Source organism: Leptodactylus fuscus, chromosome 7, assembly GCF_031893055.1.
Source record: "Leptodactylus fuscus isolate aLepFus1 chromosome 7, aLepFus1.hap2, whole genome shotgun sequence".
Classification (NCBI taxonomy): Eukaryota; Metazoa; Chordata; class Amphibia; order Anura; family Leptodactylidae; genus Leptodactylus; species Leptodactylus fuscus.
The window spans coordinates 153929900-153948333 of NC_134271.1; the positions used below are offsets into that span (position 1 = coordinate 153929900).

An 18434-nucleotide genomic window follows, 5' to 3' on the forward strand; every position below is an offset into this window, starting at 1 on the left:
TTATAGTAGTTATATTCTTGTACATAGGGGCAGTATTATAGTAGTTATATTCTTGTACATAGGAGTAGTATTATAGTGGTTATATTCTTGTACATAGGAGTAGTATTATAGTAGTTATATTCTTGTACATAGGAGTAGTATTATAGTAGTTATATTCTTGTACATAGGAGTAGTATTATAGTAGTTATATTCTTGTACATAGGAGCAGTATTATAGTAGTTATATTCTTGTACATAGGAGCAGTATTATAGTAGTTATATTCTTGTACATAGGCGGTAGTATTATAGTAGTTATATTCTTGTACATAGGAGTAGTATTATAGTAGTTATATTCTTGTACATAGGACTAGTATTATAGTAGTTATATTCTTGTACATAGGAGGTAGTATTATAGTAGTTATATTCTTGTACATAGGAGTAGTATTATAGTAGTTATATTCTTGTACATAGGAGCAGTATTATAGTAGTTATATTCTTGTACATAGGAGTAGTATTATAGTAGTTATAGTCTTGTACATAGGAGCAGTATTGTAGTAGTTATATTCTTGTACATAGGAGGTAGTATTATAGTAGTTATATTCTTGTACATAGGAGTAGTATTATAGTAGTTATATTCTTGTACATAGGAGTAGTATTATAGTAGTTATATTCTTGTACATAGGAGGTAGTATTATAGTAGTTATAGTCTTGTACATAGGAGTAGTATTATAGTAGTTATATTCTTGTACATAGGAGTAGTATTATAGTAGTTATATTCTTGTACATAGGAGTAGTATTATAGTAGTTATATTCTTGTACATAGGAGTAGTATTATAGTACTTATATTCTTGTACATAGGAGCAGTATTATAGTAGTTATATTCTTGTACATAGGAGGTAGTATTATAGTAGTTATATTCTTGTACATAGGAGTAGTATTATAGTAGTTATATTCTTGTACATAGGAGTAGTATTATAGTAGTTATATTCTTGTACATAGGAGTAGTATTATAGTAGTTATATTCTTGTACATAGGAGCAGTATTATAGTAGTTATATTCTTGTACATAGGGGCAGTATTATAGTAGTTATATTCTTGTACATAGGAGTAGTATTATAGTAGTTATATTCTTGTACATAGGAGTAGTATTATAGTGGTTATATTTTTGTACATAGGAGGTAGTATTATAGTAGTTATAGTCTTGTACATAGGAGCAGTATTATAGTAGTTATATTCTTGTACATAGGAGGTAGTATTATAGTAGTTATATTCTTGTACATAGGAGCAGTATTATAGTAGTTATATTCTTGTACATAGGAGCAGTATTATAGTAGTTATATTCTTGTACATAGGAGCAGTATTATAGTAGTTATATTCTTGTACATAGGAGCAGTATTATAGTAGTTATATTCTTGTACATAGGAGGTAGTATTATAGTAGTTATAGTCTTGTACATAGGAGGTAGTATTATAGTAGTTATATTCTTGTACATAGGAGGTAGTATTATAGTAGTTATATTCTTGTACATAGGAGCAGTATTATAGTAGTTATATTCTTGTACATAGGAGCAGTATTATAGTAGTTATATTCTTGTACATAGGAGTAGTATTATAGTAGTATAGTAGTTATATTCTTGTACATAGGAGGTAGTATTATAGTAGTTATATTCTTGTACATAGGAGAAGTATTATAGTAGTTATATTCTTGTACATAGGAGCAGTATTATAGTAGTTATATTCTTGTACATAGGAGGTAGTATTATAGTAGTTATATTCTTGTACATAGGAGTAGTATTATAGTAGTTATATTCTTGTACATAGGAGTAGTATTATAGTAGTTATATTCTTGTACATAGGAGGCAGTATAATAGTAGTTATATTCTTGTACATAGGAGGTAGTATTATAGTAGTTATATTCTTGTACATAGGACTAGTATTATAGTAGTTATATTCTTGTACATAGGAGCAGTATTATAGTAGTTATATTCTGGTACATAGGAGGTAGGATTATAGTAGTTATATTCTTGTACATAGGAGCAGTATTATAGTAGTTATATTCTTGTACATAGGAGTAGTATTATAGTAGTTATAGTCTTGTACATAGGAGCAGTATTATAGTAGTTATATTCTTGTACATAGGAGGTAGTATTATAGTAGTTATATTCTTGTACATAGGAGTAGTATTATAGTAGTTATATTCTTGTACATAGGAGTAGTATTATAGTAGTTATATTCTTGTACATAGGAGGTAGTATTATAGTAGTTATATTCTTGTACATAGGAGTAGTATTATAGTAGTTATATTCTTGTACATAGGAGGTAGTATTATAGTAGTTATATTCTTGTACATAGGAGGCAGTATAATAGTAGTTATATTCTTGTACATAGGAGTAGTATTATAGTAGTTATATTCTTGTACATAGGAGGCAGTATAATAGTAGTTATATTCTTGTACATAGGAGGTAGTATTATAGTAGTTATATTCTTGTACATAGGAGCAGTATTATAGTAGTTATATTCTTGTACATAGGCGGTAGTATTATAGTAGTTATATTCTTGTACATAGGAGTAGTATTATAGTAGTTATATTCTTGTACATAGGAGTAGTATTATAGTGGTTATATTCTTGTACATAGGAGTAGTATTATAGTAGTTATATTCTTGTACATAGGAGTAGTATTATAGTAGTTATATTCTTGTACATAGGAGCAGTATTATAGTAGTTATATTCTTGTACATAGGCGGTAGTATTATAGTAGTTATATTCTTGTACATAGGAGTAGTATTATAGTAGTTATATTCTTGTACATAGGACTAGTATTATAGTAGTTATATTCTTGTACATAGGAGCAGTATTATAGTAGTTATATTCTGGTACATAGGAGGTAGGATTATAGTAGTTATATTCTTGTACATAGGAGCAGTATTATAGTAGTTATATTCTTGTACATAGGAGTAGTATTATAGTAGTTATAGTCTTGTACATAGGAGCAGTATTATAGTAGTTATATTCTTGTACATAGGAGGTAGTATTATAGTAGTTATATTCTTGTACATAGGAGTAGTATTATAGTAGTTATATTCTTGTACATAGGAGTAGTATTATAGTAGTTATATTCTTGTACATAGGAGTAGTATTATAGTAGTTATATTCTTGTACATAGGAGGTAGTATTATAGTAGTTATAGTCTTGTACATAGGAGCAGTATTATAGTAGTTATATTCTTGTACATAGGAGGTAGTATTATAGTAGTTATATTCTTGTACATAGGAGGTAGTATTATAGTAGTTATATTCTTGTACATAGGAGGTAGTATTATAGTAGTTATATTCTTGTACATAGGAGGTAGTATTATAGTAGTTATATTCTTGTACATAGGAGGCAGTATAATAGTAGTTATATTCTTGTACATAGGAGTAGTATTATAGTAGTTATATTCTTGTACATAGGAGGTAGTATTATAGTAGTTATATTCTTGTACATAGGAGCAGTATTATAGTAGTTATAGTCTTGTACATAGGAGCAGTATTATAGTAGTTATATACTTGTACATAGGAGGTAGTATTATAGTAGTTATATTCTTGTACATAGGAGCAGTATTATAGTAGTTATATTCTTGTACATAGGAGGTAGTATTATAGTAGTTATATTCTTGTACATAGGAGCAGTATTATAGTAGTTATATTCTTGTACATAGGAGTAGTATTATAGTAGTTATATTCTTGTACATAGGAGGTAGTATTATAGTAGTTATATTCTTGTACATAGGAGCAGTATTATAGTAGTTATATTCTTGTACATAGGAGCAGTATTATAGTAGTTATATTCTTGTACATAGGAGGTAGTATTATAGTAGTTATATTCTTGTACATAGGAGCAGTATTATAGTAGTTATATTCTTGTACATAGGAGGTAGTATTATAGTAGTTATATTCTTGTACATAGGAGGCAGTATAATAGTAGTTATATTCTTGTACATAGGAGTAGTATTATAGTAGTTATATTCTTGTACATAGGAGGTAGTATTATAGTAGTTATATTCTTGTACATAGGAGGCAGTATAATAGTAGTTATATTCTTGTACATAGGAGTAGTATTATAGTAGTTATATTCTTGTACATAGGAGCAGTATTATAGTAGTTATATTCTTGTACATAGGAGTAGTATTATAGTAGTTATAGTCTTGTACATAGGAGAAGTATTATAGTAGTTATATACTTGTACATAGGAGCAGTATTATAGTAGTTATATTCTTGTACATAGGAGCAGTATTATAGTAGTTATATTCTTGTACATAGGAGTAGTATTATAGTAGTTATATTCTTGTACATAGGAGGTAGTATTATAGTAGTTATATTCTTGTACATAGGAGTAGTATTATAGTAGTTATATTCTTGTACATAGGAGGTAGTATTATAGTAGTTATATTCTTGTACATAGGAGCAGTATTATAGTAGTTATATTCTTGTACATAGGAGGTAGTATTATAGTAGTTATATTCTTGTACATAGGAGTAGTATTATAGTAGTTATAGTCTTGTACATAGGAGCAGTATTATAGTAGTTATATTCTTGTACATAGGAGGCAGTATAATAGTAGTTATATTCTTGTACATAGGAGGTAGTATTATAGTAGTTATATTCTTGTACATAGGAGCAGTATTATAGTAGTTATATTCTTGTACATAGGAGCAGTTTTATAGTAGTTATATACTTGTACATAGGAGTATTATAGTAGTTATATTCTTGTACATAGGAGCGGTATTATAGTAGTTATATTCTTGTACATAGGAGTAGTATTATAGTAGTTATATTCTTGTACATAGGAGTAGTATTATAGTAGTTATATTCTTGTACATAGGAGTAGTATTATAGTAGTTATATTCCTGTACATAGGAGCAGTATTATAGTAGTTATATTCTTGTACATAGGAGCAGTATTATAGTAGTTATATTCTTGTACATAGGAGCAGTATTATAGTAGTTATATTCTTGTACATAGGAGTAGTATTATAGTAGTTATAGTCTTGTACATAGGAGAAGTATTATAGTAGTTATATACTTGTACATAGGAGCAGTATTATAGTAGTTATATTCTTGTACATAGGAGCAGTATTATAGTAGTTATATTCTTGTACATAGGAGTAGTATTATAGTAGTTATATTCTTGTACATAGGAGGTAGTATTATAGTAGTTATATTCTTGTACATAGGAGTAGTATTATAGTAGTTATATTCTTGTACATAGGAGGTAGTATTATAGTAGTTATATTCTTGTACATAGGAGCAGTATTATAGTAGTTATATTCTTGTACATAGGAGGTAGTATTATAGTAGTTATATTCTTGTACATAGGAGTAGTATTATAGTAGTTATAGTCTTGTACATAGGAGCAGTATTATAGTAGTTATATTCTTGTACATAGGAGGCAGTATAATAGTAGTTATATTCTTGTACATAGGAGGTAGTATTATAGTAGTTATATTCTTGTACATAGGAGCAGTATTATAGTAGTTATATTCTTGTACATAGGAGCAGTTTTATAGTAGTTATATACTTGTACATAGGAGTATTATAGTAGTTATATTCTTGTACATAGGAGCGGTATTATAGTAGTTATATTCTTGTACATAGGAGTAGTATTATAGTAGTTATATTCTTGTACATAGGAGTAGTATTATAGTAGTTATATTCTTGTACATAGGAGCAGTATTATAGTAGTTATATTCTTGTACATAGGAGGTAGTATTATAGTAGATTAGAGATGAGCGAACAGTGTTCTATCGAACACATGTTCGATCGGATATCAGGGTGTTCGCCATGTTCGAATCGAATCGAACACCGCGTGGTAAAGTGCGCCAAAATTCGATTCCCCTCCCACCTTCCCTGGCGCCTTTTTTGCACCAATAACAGCGCAGGGGAGGTGGGACAGAAACTACGACACCGGGGGCATTGAAAAAAATTGGAAAAAGTCATTGGCTGCCGAAATCAGGTGACCTCCATTTTAGACGAATAGTGGATTTCAAATCCGGGTCATATGAGAATGTGAACTTTGTGACTATGAGACAGGGATAGCTGTACAGGCAGGGATAGCTAGGGATAACCTTTATTTAGGGGGGAATGTTATTAAAAATAACTTTTTGGGGCTCTATCGGGTGTGTAATTGTGATTTTTGTGAGATAAACTTTTTCCCATAGGGATGCATTGGCCAGCGCTGATTGGCCGAATTCCGTACTCTGGCCAATCAGCGCTGGCCAATGCATTCTATTAGCTTGATGAAGCAGAGTGTGCACAAGGGTTCAAGCGCACCCTCGGCTCTGATGTAGCAGAGCTAAGGCTGCACAAGGGTTCAAGCGCACCCTCGGCTCTGATGTAGGAGAGCCGAGGGTGCACTTGAACCCTTGTGCACCCTCAGCTCTGCTACATCAGAGCCGAGGGTGCGCTTGAACCCTTGTGCACACTCTGCTTCATCAAGCTAATAGAATGCATTGGCCAGCGCTGATTGGCCAGAGTACGGAACTCGACCAATCAGCGCTGGCTCTTCTGGAGGAGGCGGAGTCTAAGATCGCTCCACACCAGTCTCCATTCAGGTCCGACCTTAGACTCCGCCTCCTCCGGCAGAGCCAGCGCTGATTGGCCGAAGGCTGGCCAATGCATTCCTATGTGAATGCAGAGACTTAGCAGTGCTGAGTCAGTTTTGCTCAACTACACATCTGATGCACACTCGGCACTGCTACATCAGATGTAGTAATCTGATGTAGCAGAGCCGAGGGTGCACTAGAACCCCTGTGCAAACTCAGTTCACGCTAATAGAATGCATTGGCCAGCGCTGATTGGCCAATGCATTCTATTAGCCCGATGAAGTAGAGCTGAATGTGTGTGCTAAGCACACACATTCAGCTCTACTTCATCGGGCTAATAGAATGCATTGGCCAGCGCTGATTGGCCAGAGTACGGAATTCGGCCAATCAGCGCTGGCTCTGCTGGAGGAGGCGGAGTCTAAGGTCGGACCTGAATGGAGACTGGTGTGGAGCGATCTTAGACTCCGCCTCCTCCAGCAGAGCCAGCGCTGATTGGTCGAGTTCCGTACTCTGGCCAATCAGCACTGGCCAATGCATTTCTATGGGGAAAAGTTAGCTTGCGAAAATCGCAAACTGACAGGGATTTCCATGAAATAAAGTGACTTTTATGCCCCCAGACATGCTTCCCCTGCTGTCCCAGTGTCATTCCAGGGTGTTGGTATCATTTCCTGGGGTGTCATAGTGGACTTGGTGACCCTCCAGACACGAATTTGGGTTTCCCCCTTAACGAGTTTATGTTCCCCATAGACTATAATGGGGTTCGAAACCCATTCGAACACTCGAACATTGAGCGGCTGTTCGAATCGAATTTCGAACCTCGAACATTTTAGTGTTCGCTCATCTCTATAGTAGTTATATTCTTGTACATAGGAGGTAGTATTATAGTAGTTATATTCTTGTATATAGGAGTAGTATTATAGTAGTTATATTCTTGTATATAGGAGTAGTATTATAGTAGTTATATTCTTGTACATAGGAGCAGTATTATAGTAGTTATATTCTTGTATATAGGAGTAGTATTATAGTAGTTATATTCTTGTACATAGGAGCAGTATTATAGTAGTTATATTCTTGTATATAGGAGTAGTATTATAGTAGTTATATACTTGTACATAGGAGCAGTATTATAGTAGTTATATACTTGTACATAGGAGCAGTATTATAGTAGTTATATTCTTGTACATAGGAGGTAGTATTATAGTAGTTATATTCTTGTACATAGGAGTAGTATTATAGTAGTTATAGTCTTGTACATAGGAGTAGTATTATAGTAGTTATATTCTTGTATATAGGAGTAGTATTATAGTAGTTATATTCTTGTACATAGGAGCAGTATTATAGTAGTTATATTCTTGTACATAGGAGTAGTATTATAGTAGTTATATTCTTGTACATAGGAGTAGTATTATAGTAGTTATATTCTTGTACATAGGAGCAGTATTATAGTAGTTATATTCTTGTACATAGGAGTAGTATTATAGTAGTTATATTCTTGTACATAGGAGCAGTATTATAGTAGTTATATTCTTGTACATAGGAGGTATTATTATAGTAGTTATATTCTTGTACATAGGAGTAGTATTATAGTAGTTATATTCTTGTACATAGGAGGTATTATTATAGTAGTTATATTCTTGTACATAGGAGTAGTATTATAGTAGTTATATTCTTGTACATAGGAGGTATTATTATAGTAGTTATATTCTTGTACATAGGAGTAGTATTATAGTAGTTATATTTTTGTACATAGGAGCAGTATTATAGTAGTTATATTCTTGTACATAGGAGTAGTATTATGGTAGTTATATTCTTGTACATAGGAGTAGTATTATAGTAGTTATATTCTTGTACATAGGAGCAGTATTATAGTAGTTATATTCTTGTACATAGGAGTAGTATTATAGTAGTTATATTCTTGTACATAGGAGTAGTATTATAGTAGTTATATTCTTGTACATAGGAGTAGTATTATAGTAGTTATATTCTTGTACATAGGAGTAGTATTATAGTAGTTATATTCTTGTACATAGGAGTAGTATTATAGTAGTTATATTCTTGTACATAGGAGTAGTATTATAGTAGTTATATTCTTGTATATAGGAGTAGTATTATAGTAGTTATATTCTTGTACATAGGAGTAGTATTATAGTAGTTATATTCTTGTACATAGGAGTAGTATTATAGTAGTTATATTCTTGTACATAGGAGTAGTATTATAGTAGTTATATTCTTGTACATAGGAGTAGTATTATAGTAGTTATATTCTTGTACATAGGAGTAGTATTATAGTAGTTATATTCTTGTACATAGGAGTAGTATTATAGTAGTTATATTCTTGTACATAGGAGTAGTATTATAGTAGTTATATTCTTGTACATAGGAGCAGTATTATAGTAGTTATATTCTTGTACATAGGAGTAGTATTATAGTAGTTATATTCTTGTACATAGGAGTAGTATTATAGTAGTTATATTCTTGTACATAGGAGTAGTATTATAGTAGTTATATTCTTGTACATAGGAGTAGTATTATAGTAGTTATATTCTTGTATATAGGAGTAGTATTATAGTAGTTATATTCTTGTACATAGGAGTAGTATTATAGTAGTTATATTCTTGTACATAGGAGCAGTATTATAGTAGTTATATTCTTGTACATAGGAGTAGTATTATAGTAGTTATATTCTTGTACATAGGAGCAGTATTATAGTAGTTATATTCTTGTACATAGGAGTAGTATTATAGTAGTTATATTCTTGTACATAGGAGTAGTATTATAGTAGTTATATTCTTGTACATAGGAGTAGTATTATAGTAGTTATATTCTTGTACATAGGAGTAGTATTATAGTAGTTATATTATTGTACATAGGAGTAGTATTAGTAGACCCCAACTACAGCTGGCCAGGCTGGCCACAAAAATGGCTTCTATAAATGTAATAAACCCAAATGTAAGAGCTGTCCCTTCACCTCCAATGTGGACGTATTAACTAGCTTTGCAACGGAATTTAGAGTACATTATAAATCATCATTGAATTGTAATTCCCGATATGTGATTTATTGTATTAAATGCCTTCAATGCAAAGTTGATTATATTGGGAGCACTACCCGCCCTCTTAAAGTTAGGGTAGCAGAGCACATTAGAGACAGTAAAAAAACAAATATGAAAACAATATCAGGTGTGTCAAAACATTTTGCAAGTGTACATGGAGGTGAAGTGGACACTCTCCGGTTTTGGGGATTAGAAACCATAAAAGAAAACATTAGGGGGGGGGCAATAGGAAAAAGGTTCTTTTGAAAAAGGAAGCTCTCTGGATCCTTAGGTTTGGGTGCAGGCAGCCAACAGGAATGAATGCAAAATCAGATCTGGCTCTCATTTTTTGAATGTAGAGACTTTGCTGCGTAATAGTTATATGAAGGGTTAGGTTACAATGATCAGAAAATAATTTGCATAAATTAAGAATAGGATCATTTGTCTTCTTTTTATAAAACTGCATAATTACAACATACACAGGGACACTCTTAATGAAGGGATGTCAAATTGATACTGTATAATAATTATATAATTATAAGATCTTATTTACCTTAAGTTGAGGGGTGCATTGGATATTGTAGTGGTTAAATTTCAAATTTCCAGCACTGGAACAATGATACAATAATCCAAGCCTTAGTGGTATCATGGAGGGTAGAGATTTAGTAGACTTGATTCTATAGGCTAATAATAGACATGTGACTGTTTTATGAATGGGATAACATCCATGGTTTAGTCTATTTCGAGCCTAGTACTTTGTTGACTTGTAGTAGTCACGTGTTCTCTTTTTGTGAATGAGATAAGTCCTCCTCATAAATCAATCTATCGGGGGGGTGGACTGACATGTCAGTGCAGAGGAATTGATGTTCTCTGGGAAAGTCTTTGTACTATGAGAAGAGCTAGGTGTGTTTGTTCTCAAACATTGGCAGGTCAGTGTTATATATCCTTTCACCGATTTTAGTTTTAGAATGAGTGGCATGTACATAAGGATTAACCCCTATTTAACCACTATTTGCCTTTCGTTTAGTTTACTAACACAAAAAGAACTAACCCCTTTGTTCAGTTTATCAGTAAAATATTTTAAAAAAATCTGCATATGGGGATTAACTTATATTTGACCCCCACTGGCCGTTCGTACAGTCTACAAGTATAATAACAATAGATCCCTTTGTTCATCTTATCAGTATAACAACAATAAATGTGTACATGAAGATTAACCCCTATTTAACTCTTGTCTTCCCTTCGCTCAGTCTGCTAGCAAATTAACACTAAAGAGACGGCAGTCTGATACGGACTGTGTAAATATTGATGAAAGTCATTTAGCTTCCCCCTTTTCTGATCTGCAAGTTAATTACCTTGGGGTCAGATTTGAGTAGGTTGAAACACTTACGAAACCTGTGATTGATATTTTATGGGATACAACTGTAGGTTGATGCCTAGCAAAGCTAGTTTCATGGTATCTTATATTCTTCCATCAATTTGAATATCGTATTTTTCTTTAATGTTTTTTCTTTTGGATGCCTGTTATACAATTGGAAGGGCTTGAGTATCTTAAACCTGGCTGTCAGGGTGTTTTATTATGGGTTGGGGTTATTTACCGGCATTGTAAAAGTTATCGGGTGGAGTTTTTTTACCGACATGTAGAAGGCTGATGGGGATTAGACAATTAAGTGTTCTAAACTGGGTTAAAGTCAGTAGTATATAAGAGATCGAGGCAACACATTGTGTAGGCTGTATTCCGCTATGATTAAGGGACACTAAATCATAGGAGTAGTATTATAGTAGTTATATTCTTGTGCATAGGAGGTAGTATTATAGTAGTTATATTCTTGTACATAGGAGCAGTATTATAGTAGTTATATTCTTGTATATAGGAGCAGTATTATAGTAGTTATATTCTTGTACATAGGAGGTAGTATTATAGTAGTTATATTCTTGTATATAGGAGCAGTATTATAGTAGTTATATTCTTGTACATAGGAGGTAGTATTATAGTAGTTATATTCTTGTACATAGGAGTAGTATTATAGTAGTTATATTCTTATACATAGGAGTAGTATTATAGTAGTTATATTCTTGTACATAGGAGTAGTATTATAGTAGTTATATTCTTGTACATAGGAGTAGTATTATAGTAGTTATATTCTTGTACATAGGAGCAGTATTATAGTAGTTATATTCTTGTACATAGGAGGTAGTATTATAGTAGTTATATTCTTGTACATAGGAGTAGTATTATAGTAGTTATATTCTTGTACATAGGAGTAGTATTATAGTAGTTATATTCTTGTACATAGGAGTAGTATTATAGTAGTTATATTCTTGTACATAGGAGGTAGTATTATAGTAGTTATATTCTTATACATAGGAGTAGTATTATAGTAGTTATATTCTTGTACATAGGAGGTAGTATTATAGTAGTTATATTCTTGTACATAGGAGTAGTATTATAGTAGTTATATTCTTGTACATAGGAGGTAGTATTATAGTAGTTATATTCTTGTACATAGGAGTAGTATTATAGCAGTTATATTCTTGTACATAGGAGTAGTATTATAGTAGTTATATTCTTGTACATAGGAGCAGTATTATAGTAGTTATATTCTTGTACATAGGAGGTAGTATTATAGTAGTTATATTCTTATACATAGGAGTAGTATTATAGTAGTTATATTCTTGTACATAGGAGTAGTATTATAGTAGTTATATTATTGTACATAGGAATAGTATTATAGTAGTTATATTCTTGTACATAGGAGGTAGTATTATAGTAGTTATATTCTTGTACATAGGAGCAGTATTATAGTAGTTATATTCTTGTACATAGGAGTAGTATTATAGTAGTTATATTCTTGTACATAGGAGGTAGTATTATAGTAGTTATATTCTTGTACATAGGAGCAGTATTATAGTAGTTATATTCTTATACATAGGAGTAGTATTATAGTAGTTATATTCTTGTACATAGGAGGTAGTATTATAGTAGTTATATTCTTGTACATAGGAGTAGTATTATAGTAGTTATATTCTTGTACATAGGAGTAGTATTATAGTAGTTATATTCTTGTACATAGGAGGTAGTATTATAGTAGTTATATTCTTGTACATAGGAGCAGTATTATAGTAGTTATATTCTTGTACATAGGAGGTAGTATTATAGTAGTTATATTCTTATACATAGGAGTAGTATTATAGTAGTTATATTCTTGTACATAGGAGTAGTATTATAGTAGTTATATTATTGTACATAGGAATAGTATTATAGTAGTTATATTCTTGTACATAGGAGGTAGTATTATAGTAGTTATATTCTTGTACATAGGAGCAGTATTATAGTAGTTATATTCTTGTACATAGGAGTAGTATTATAGTAGTTATATTCTTGTACATAGGAGGTAGTATTATAGTAGTTATATTCTTGTACATAGGAGCAGTATTATAGTAGTTATATTCTTATACATAGGAGGTAGTATTATAGTAGTTATATTCTTGTACATAGGAGGTAGTATTATAGTAGTTATATTCTTGTGCATAGGAGGTAGTATTATAGTAGTTATATTCTTGTACATAGGAGCAGTATTATAGTAGTTATATTCTTGTATATAGGAGCAGTATTATAGTAGTTATATTCTTGTACATAGGAGGTAGTATTATAGTAGTTATATTCTTGTATATAGGAGCAGTATTATAGTAGTTATATTCTTGTACATAGGAGGTAGTATTATAGTAGTTATATTCTTGTACATAGGAGTAGTATTATAGTAGTTATATTCTTATACATAGGAGTAGTATTATAGTAGTTATATTCTTGTACATAGGAGTAGTATTATAGTAGTTATATTCTTGTACATAGGAGTAGTATTATAGTAGTTATATTCTTGTACATAGGAGCAGTATTATAGTAGTTATATTCTTGTACATAGGAGGTAGTATTATAGTAGTTATATTCTTGTACATAGGAGTAGTATTATAGTAGTTATATTCTTGTACATAGGAGTAGTATTATAGTAGTTATATTCTTGTACATAGGAGTAGTATTATAGTAGTTATATTCTTGTACATAGGAGGTAGTATTATAGTAGTTATATTCTTATACATAGGAGTAGTATTATAGTAGTTATATTCTTGTACATAGGAGGTAGTATTATAGTAGTTATATTCTTGTACATAGGAGTAGTATTATAGTAGTTATATTCTTGTACATAGGAGGTAGTATTATAGTAGTTATATTCTTGTACATAGGAGTAGTATTATAGCAGTTATATTCTTGTACATAGGAGTAGTATTATAGTAGTTATATTCTTGTACATAGGAGCAGTATTATAGTAGTTATATTCTTGTACATAGGAGGTAGTATTATAGTAGTTATATTCTTATACATAGGAGTAGTATTATAGTAGTTATATTCTTGTACATAGGAGTAGTATTATAGTAGTTATATTATTGTACATAGGAATAGTATTATAGTAGTTATATTCTTGTACATAGGAGGTAGTATTATAGTAGTTATATTCTTGTACATAGGAGCAGTATTATAGTAGTTATATTCTTGTACATAGGAGTAGTATTATAGTAGTTATATTCTTGTACATAGGAGGTAGTATTATAGTAGTTATATTCTTGTACATAGGAGCAGTATTATAGTAGTTATATTCTTATACATAGGAGTAGTATTATAGTAGTTATATTCTTGTACATAGGAGGTAGTATTATAGTAGTTATATTCTTGTACATAGGAGTAGTATTATAGTAGTTATATTCTTGTACATAGGAGTAGTATTATAGTAGTTATATTCTTGTACATAGGAGGTAGTATTATAGTAGTTATATTCTTGTACATAGGAGCAGTATTATAGTAGTTATATTCTTGTACATAGGAGGTAGTATTATAGTAGTTATATTCTTATACATAGGAGTAGTATTATAGTAGTTATATTCTTGTACATAGGAGTAGTATTATAGTAGTTATATTATTGTACATAGGAATAGTATTATAGTAGTTATATTCTTGTACATAGGAGGTAGTATTATAGTAGTTATATTCTTGTACATAGGAGCAGTATTATAGTAGTTATATTCTTGTACATAGGAGTAGTATTATAGTAGTTATATTCTTGTACATAGGAGGTAGTATTATAGTAGTTATATTCTTATACATAGGAGTAGTATTATAGTAGTTATATTCTTGTACATAGGAGGTAGTATTATAGTAGTTATATTCTTGTACATAGGAGTAGTATTATAGTAGTTATATTCTTGTACATAGGAGTAGTATTATAGTAGTTATATTCTTGTACATAGGAGTAGTATTATAGTAGTTATATTCTTGTACATAGGAGGTAGTATTATAGTAGTTATATTCTTGTACATAGGAGCAGTATTATAGGAGCTACTTTTAATTGTTTTGGTATATGGATAGTGTAAGATGATTTGTGACTGGGATATTGATACGATCACTCTCTTCTTTCTTGCAGTGACCTCCTCACTATATTTCCTCCTGGTCTCTTCTATACGGTTGCTGTAGATGTTGGGATTGGTTTCCAAGTCCAGTAGAAGAGCTCTTATAAATGGGGGATATTTGTCTTCTCACTTGCAGATTTATGTCATAAGCACATTCTTGCCTGTCGTGAGGGAAATATCTACTTTCTTTAGCTTTATAACTTGTTGTCGGAGAGATTATGGATTTAAGGGCCAAACGTAAGACCATGTCCCAAAGTCCATGGCTGAAGAGACATTGGTATCTGCTTGAGTTCCAATGGTGTCACGCTCCTCTGGGTTGGATCTTCAGGTTCTATACTTGGTGAACTCCTCACAATATCTAAGATGAACAGTAGCGATGAAACCGTGGACAATAGGTCCGTGGCACCCTCAGGTGTCTGTGCCTTCTGGAGGTTGAACTTCAGCTGCCTTCATGTCAATAGTCTAGAGAAACCAAATGGTCCTAATATAACTTTCCTCAATGAAGACCAATTTGTGATGCCCACATTCTCCATGGCAGCTAAGGTCCGTGTTGCCATCACCTGTGTGCTCTTTGTCTCTTCTGCTTGCTTTAACCTGGCCACTTTGTGGACGATAACCCACAAGTACAGGAAGAAATCCCATATCCGGATTCTCATCATAAACCTGGTGGTCGCTGACCTGCTCATTACTTTTGTGGTCATGCCTTTGGATGCCATATGGAACGTCACCATCCAGTGGTACGCTGGCGATGTGGCCTGCCGGATCTTGATGTTCCTCAAGCTGGTGGCCATGTATTCTTCTGCCTTTGTCACTGTGGTCATTAGCCTTGACCGGCGAGCGGCCATTCTAAACCCTTTGGGAATCGGAGATGCCAAGAAGAAGAACAAGACAATGCTCTCTGTGGCCTGGACACTGAGTCTTCTGCTAGCTACTCCACAGGTAAGTCCTTGAGGTCCACCCAAGTTCTTCATGTTTGGGTGACCTTTTTTTGTAAGAATGTTCCACTTGTTTCCTTTCTCAGCTCTTTGTGTTCCACACGGTGAGCAGGACGTATCCAGTCTTCTTCATCCAGTGTGCCACGCTGGGCAGCTTCCAGGAGCACTGGCAGGAGACGCTCTACAACATGTTCACCTTCTGCTGCCTCTTTCTCTTACCGCTGCTCATCATGCTCTTCTGCTACACCCAGATCCTCATAGAAATCTCTCAGAAGATGAAGAAAGCCTGTGGTGAGTGCTCAGACATCTTCAAGGCTTGACCACTATCAACTTATATATGAACAACTTCTCTTCTTCTTTCTTACGGTTTTGTCTCCAGCTTCTTCTACAGATGTCCACCTCCGTCGCTCCTATAACAACATCCCTCGGGCTCGGATGAGAACATTTAAGATGTCTTTAGTCATTGTCCTGACCTTCATTGTGTGTTGGACTCCTTACTACCTCCTCGGGATCTGGTACTGGTTCTCTCCAGAGATGTTGACCAGACGACAAGTGCCGCCATCCCTCAGCCACATCCTCTTCCTCTTCGGCCTCTTTAACACGTGCCTGGACCCCATCATCTATGGCCTCTTCACCATCCACTTCCGCCGGGAGATAAGAAGGGTTTGCCGATGTTCCGCTCAGGACAACGATACGGCCTCTCTGGGTACAGGGTCGTTCCGGATCTCCACCGCCACCGTGTCCTTGAAGAGACCTGCAAGGGGCTCTTGTAAGTTTGACCTGGAGGTCACAGGGGTCGGACTCCACCCAGGAAAATGTGAACACTGTAAGAAGAGGGTGGCGGAGACCTTCATGTGACCAGCGGTGGTCAAGTAGGTTCTTGTAGAGCACAGATGTAACACTGCCAGAGGGACTATAGAGGGCGTATGTATCCTAATCTGTATCCGACTGGAGATCTTGGACCTATAACAGGATGAAAGTGGGCGGTGATGGACACAATGATGTCATCCGTCTAGTCAGATCTTACATGATGATGTCATGATAAGGGAGGTGACTAAGCTCAGGTAGATCTTTAGCTCCGAGGTTTCGATCCCCAGACTTGATTCAATACAGACGTTTCAGGACTGGTCCTACTATTAATATAAGCTTTAATACATTGTCGATTCACAATCGGTTCAATGATGTCATAAAGTGTTTGGGGAAGGTTCTATGACATCACAGCCATCAGGGGCTTCCATCCTGTTTCTCTCCAAGTGCCCCCAAAGTCCGCTACATTAGATCGTGGTGGTATTAGTATAATCTGCAGGTGGGCCATGGCCTGGACTCTTCGGGCAGCCCCGATCCTCTGTCATGTAGATACCCGTGGCAGGTGAAGGGTTAATTGTGGGGGGCAATAGGCTGAGTGTATACAAGGTGGAGGATCTTTGGTATATACCATTAAGAATACACACTAGCCCTGGCTCCACTGCCTGTGTCAGGGCGCCCTCTGCTGGCAGAGTATAGGATAGCACAGGTTGTCGGATCCTGCACATGAAGTGACGCAGTGCGTTATATAGCCAACATTATCACTATCGATCCAGCAATATCTGAGCAGATGTGCAATAGTCTGGCGCCACCCGCTGGCACCGACCCAAATAACATTACTAAATACTGGAAGCTTAGTCAGCATTAACCCTTCCATCTCTGGTTGCTGTTATAATGTTGTCCATCCTAGCAGCCCCACCTGTATAGCGATACCCACAGACATCAGGGTATGTATTTGGGGTCTCAAACTCACGACCACCAGGGGTTTAAAATAAATAAATAACAAGTTGAGATGGGCGAACCCATTTGTCACGAGTCTGCTTCCACCTGAATTTTTCGAATTGGTTGGTTTTTAACAAAATCAAACAGATGCCGATTCATCTTGGACGAACAAAAATGGCCGTCACCACATAATGAGCATGAAATACAGAAGAGACACGAGTGTAGGACCGTCTGACATCAGCAGAGCAACAACTTACAGTGCTGATGTCATATACACTATAGAGGGCGCTGTGGGCGAGAACACGAGGCATTACAGTAATGGCGGACATAGGCAAGGGTCTGGGATTCATCTCACGCCGTCATACAGAGCACTCAGTTATGGAAAACTTACAATTGTAAGAACTAGAGGAGGGGTCACGTAAGCAATTACAGGTGAGGGGGCAGATCGGTGCGGCTGTATACAGAGGGTTAAACATACTTTTTACAGACATTCGCTCCTGCGCAAATCTAAAAAAAAAACCTCTGTTAGGCCGAGGCCCCATGTTTGTTAAGGTTTGGTTTTTTAGTTACGTAACATACACACACAAAAGATTCTACTATCACGTATACTCACTGACCAGATGAGCCTTTTAATGCTTTGCTAATCTTCTTGAGATAGTTTTTTCGAAAAAATATACGCAGTGTCAGAATTGTTGCCAACACTGTTAT

The 18434-nt window shown here is 33.9% G+C and overlaps 1 protein-coding gene and 1 long non-coding RNA gene across 2 annotated transcripts in view; both read left to right on the forward strand.

Moving 5' to 3' along the window:
- LOC142214380 (uncharacterized) overlaps positions 1-18434 on the forward strand; it is a 572210-nt gene that overhangs the window by 15238 nt on the left and 538538 nt on the right. The gene's annotated exons all lie outside the window — the stretch shown is intronic.
- Positions 15409-16860, forward strand: LOC142213085 (gonadotropin-releasing hormone II receptor-like). Its single transcript, XM_075281242.1, has 3 exons — positions 15409-15984; positions 16067-16271; positions 16360-16860. Exons 1-3 carry the CDS (start codon positions 15409-15411, stop codon positions 16836-16838), a joined length of 1260 nt encoding a protein of 419 aa, XP_075137343.1. The 3' UTR covers positions 16839-16860.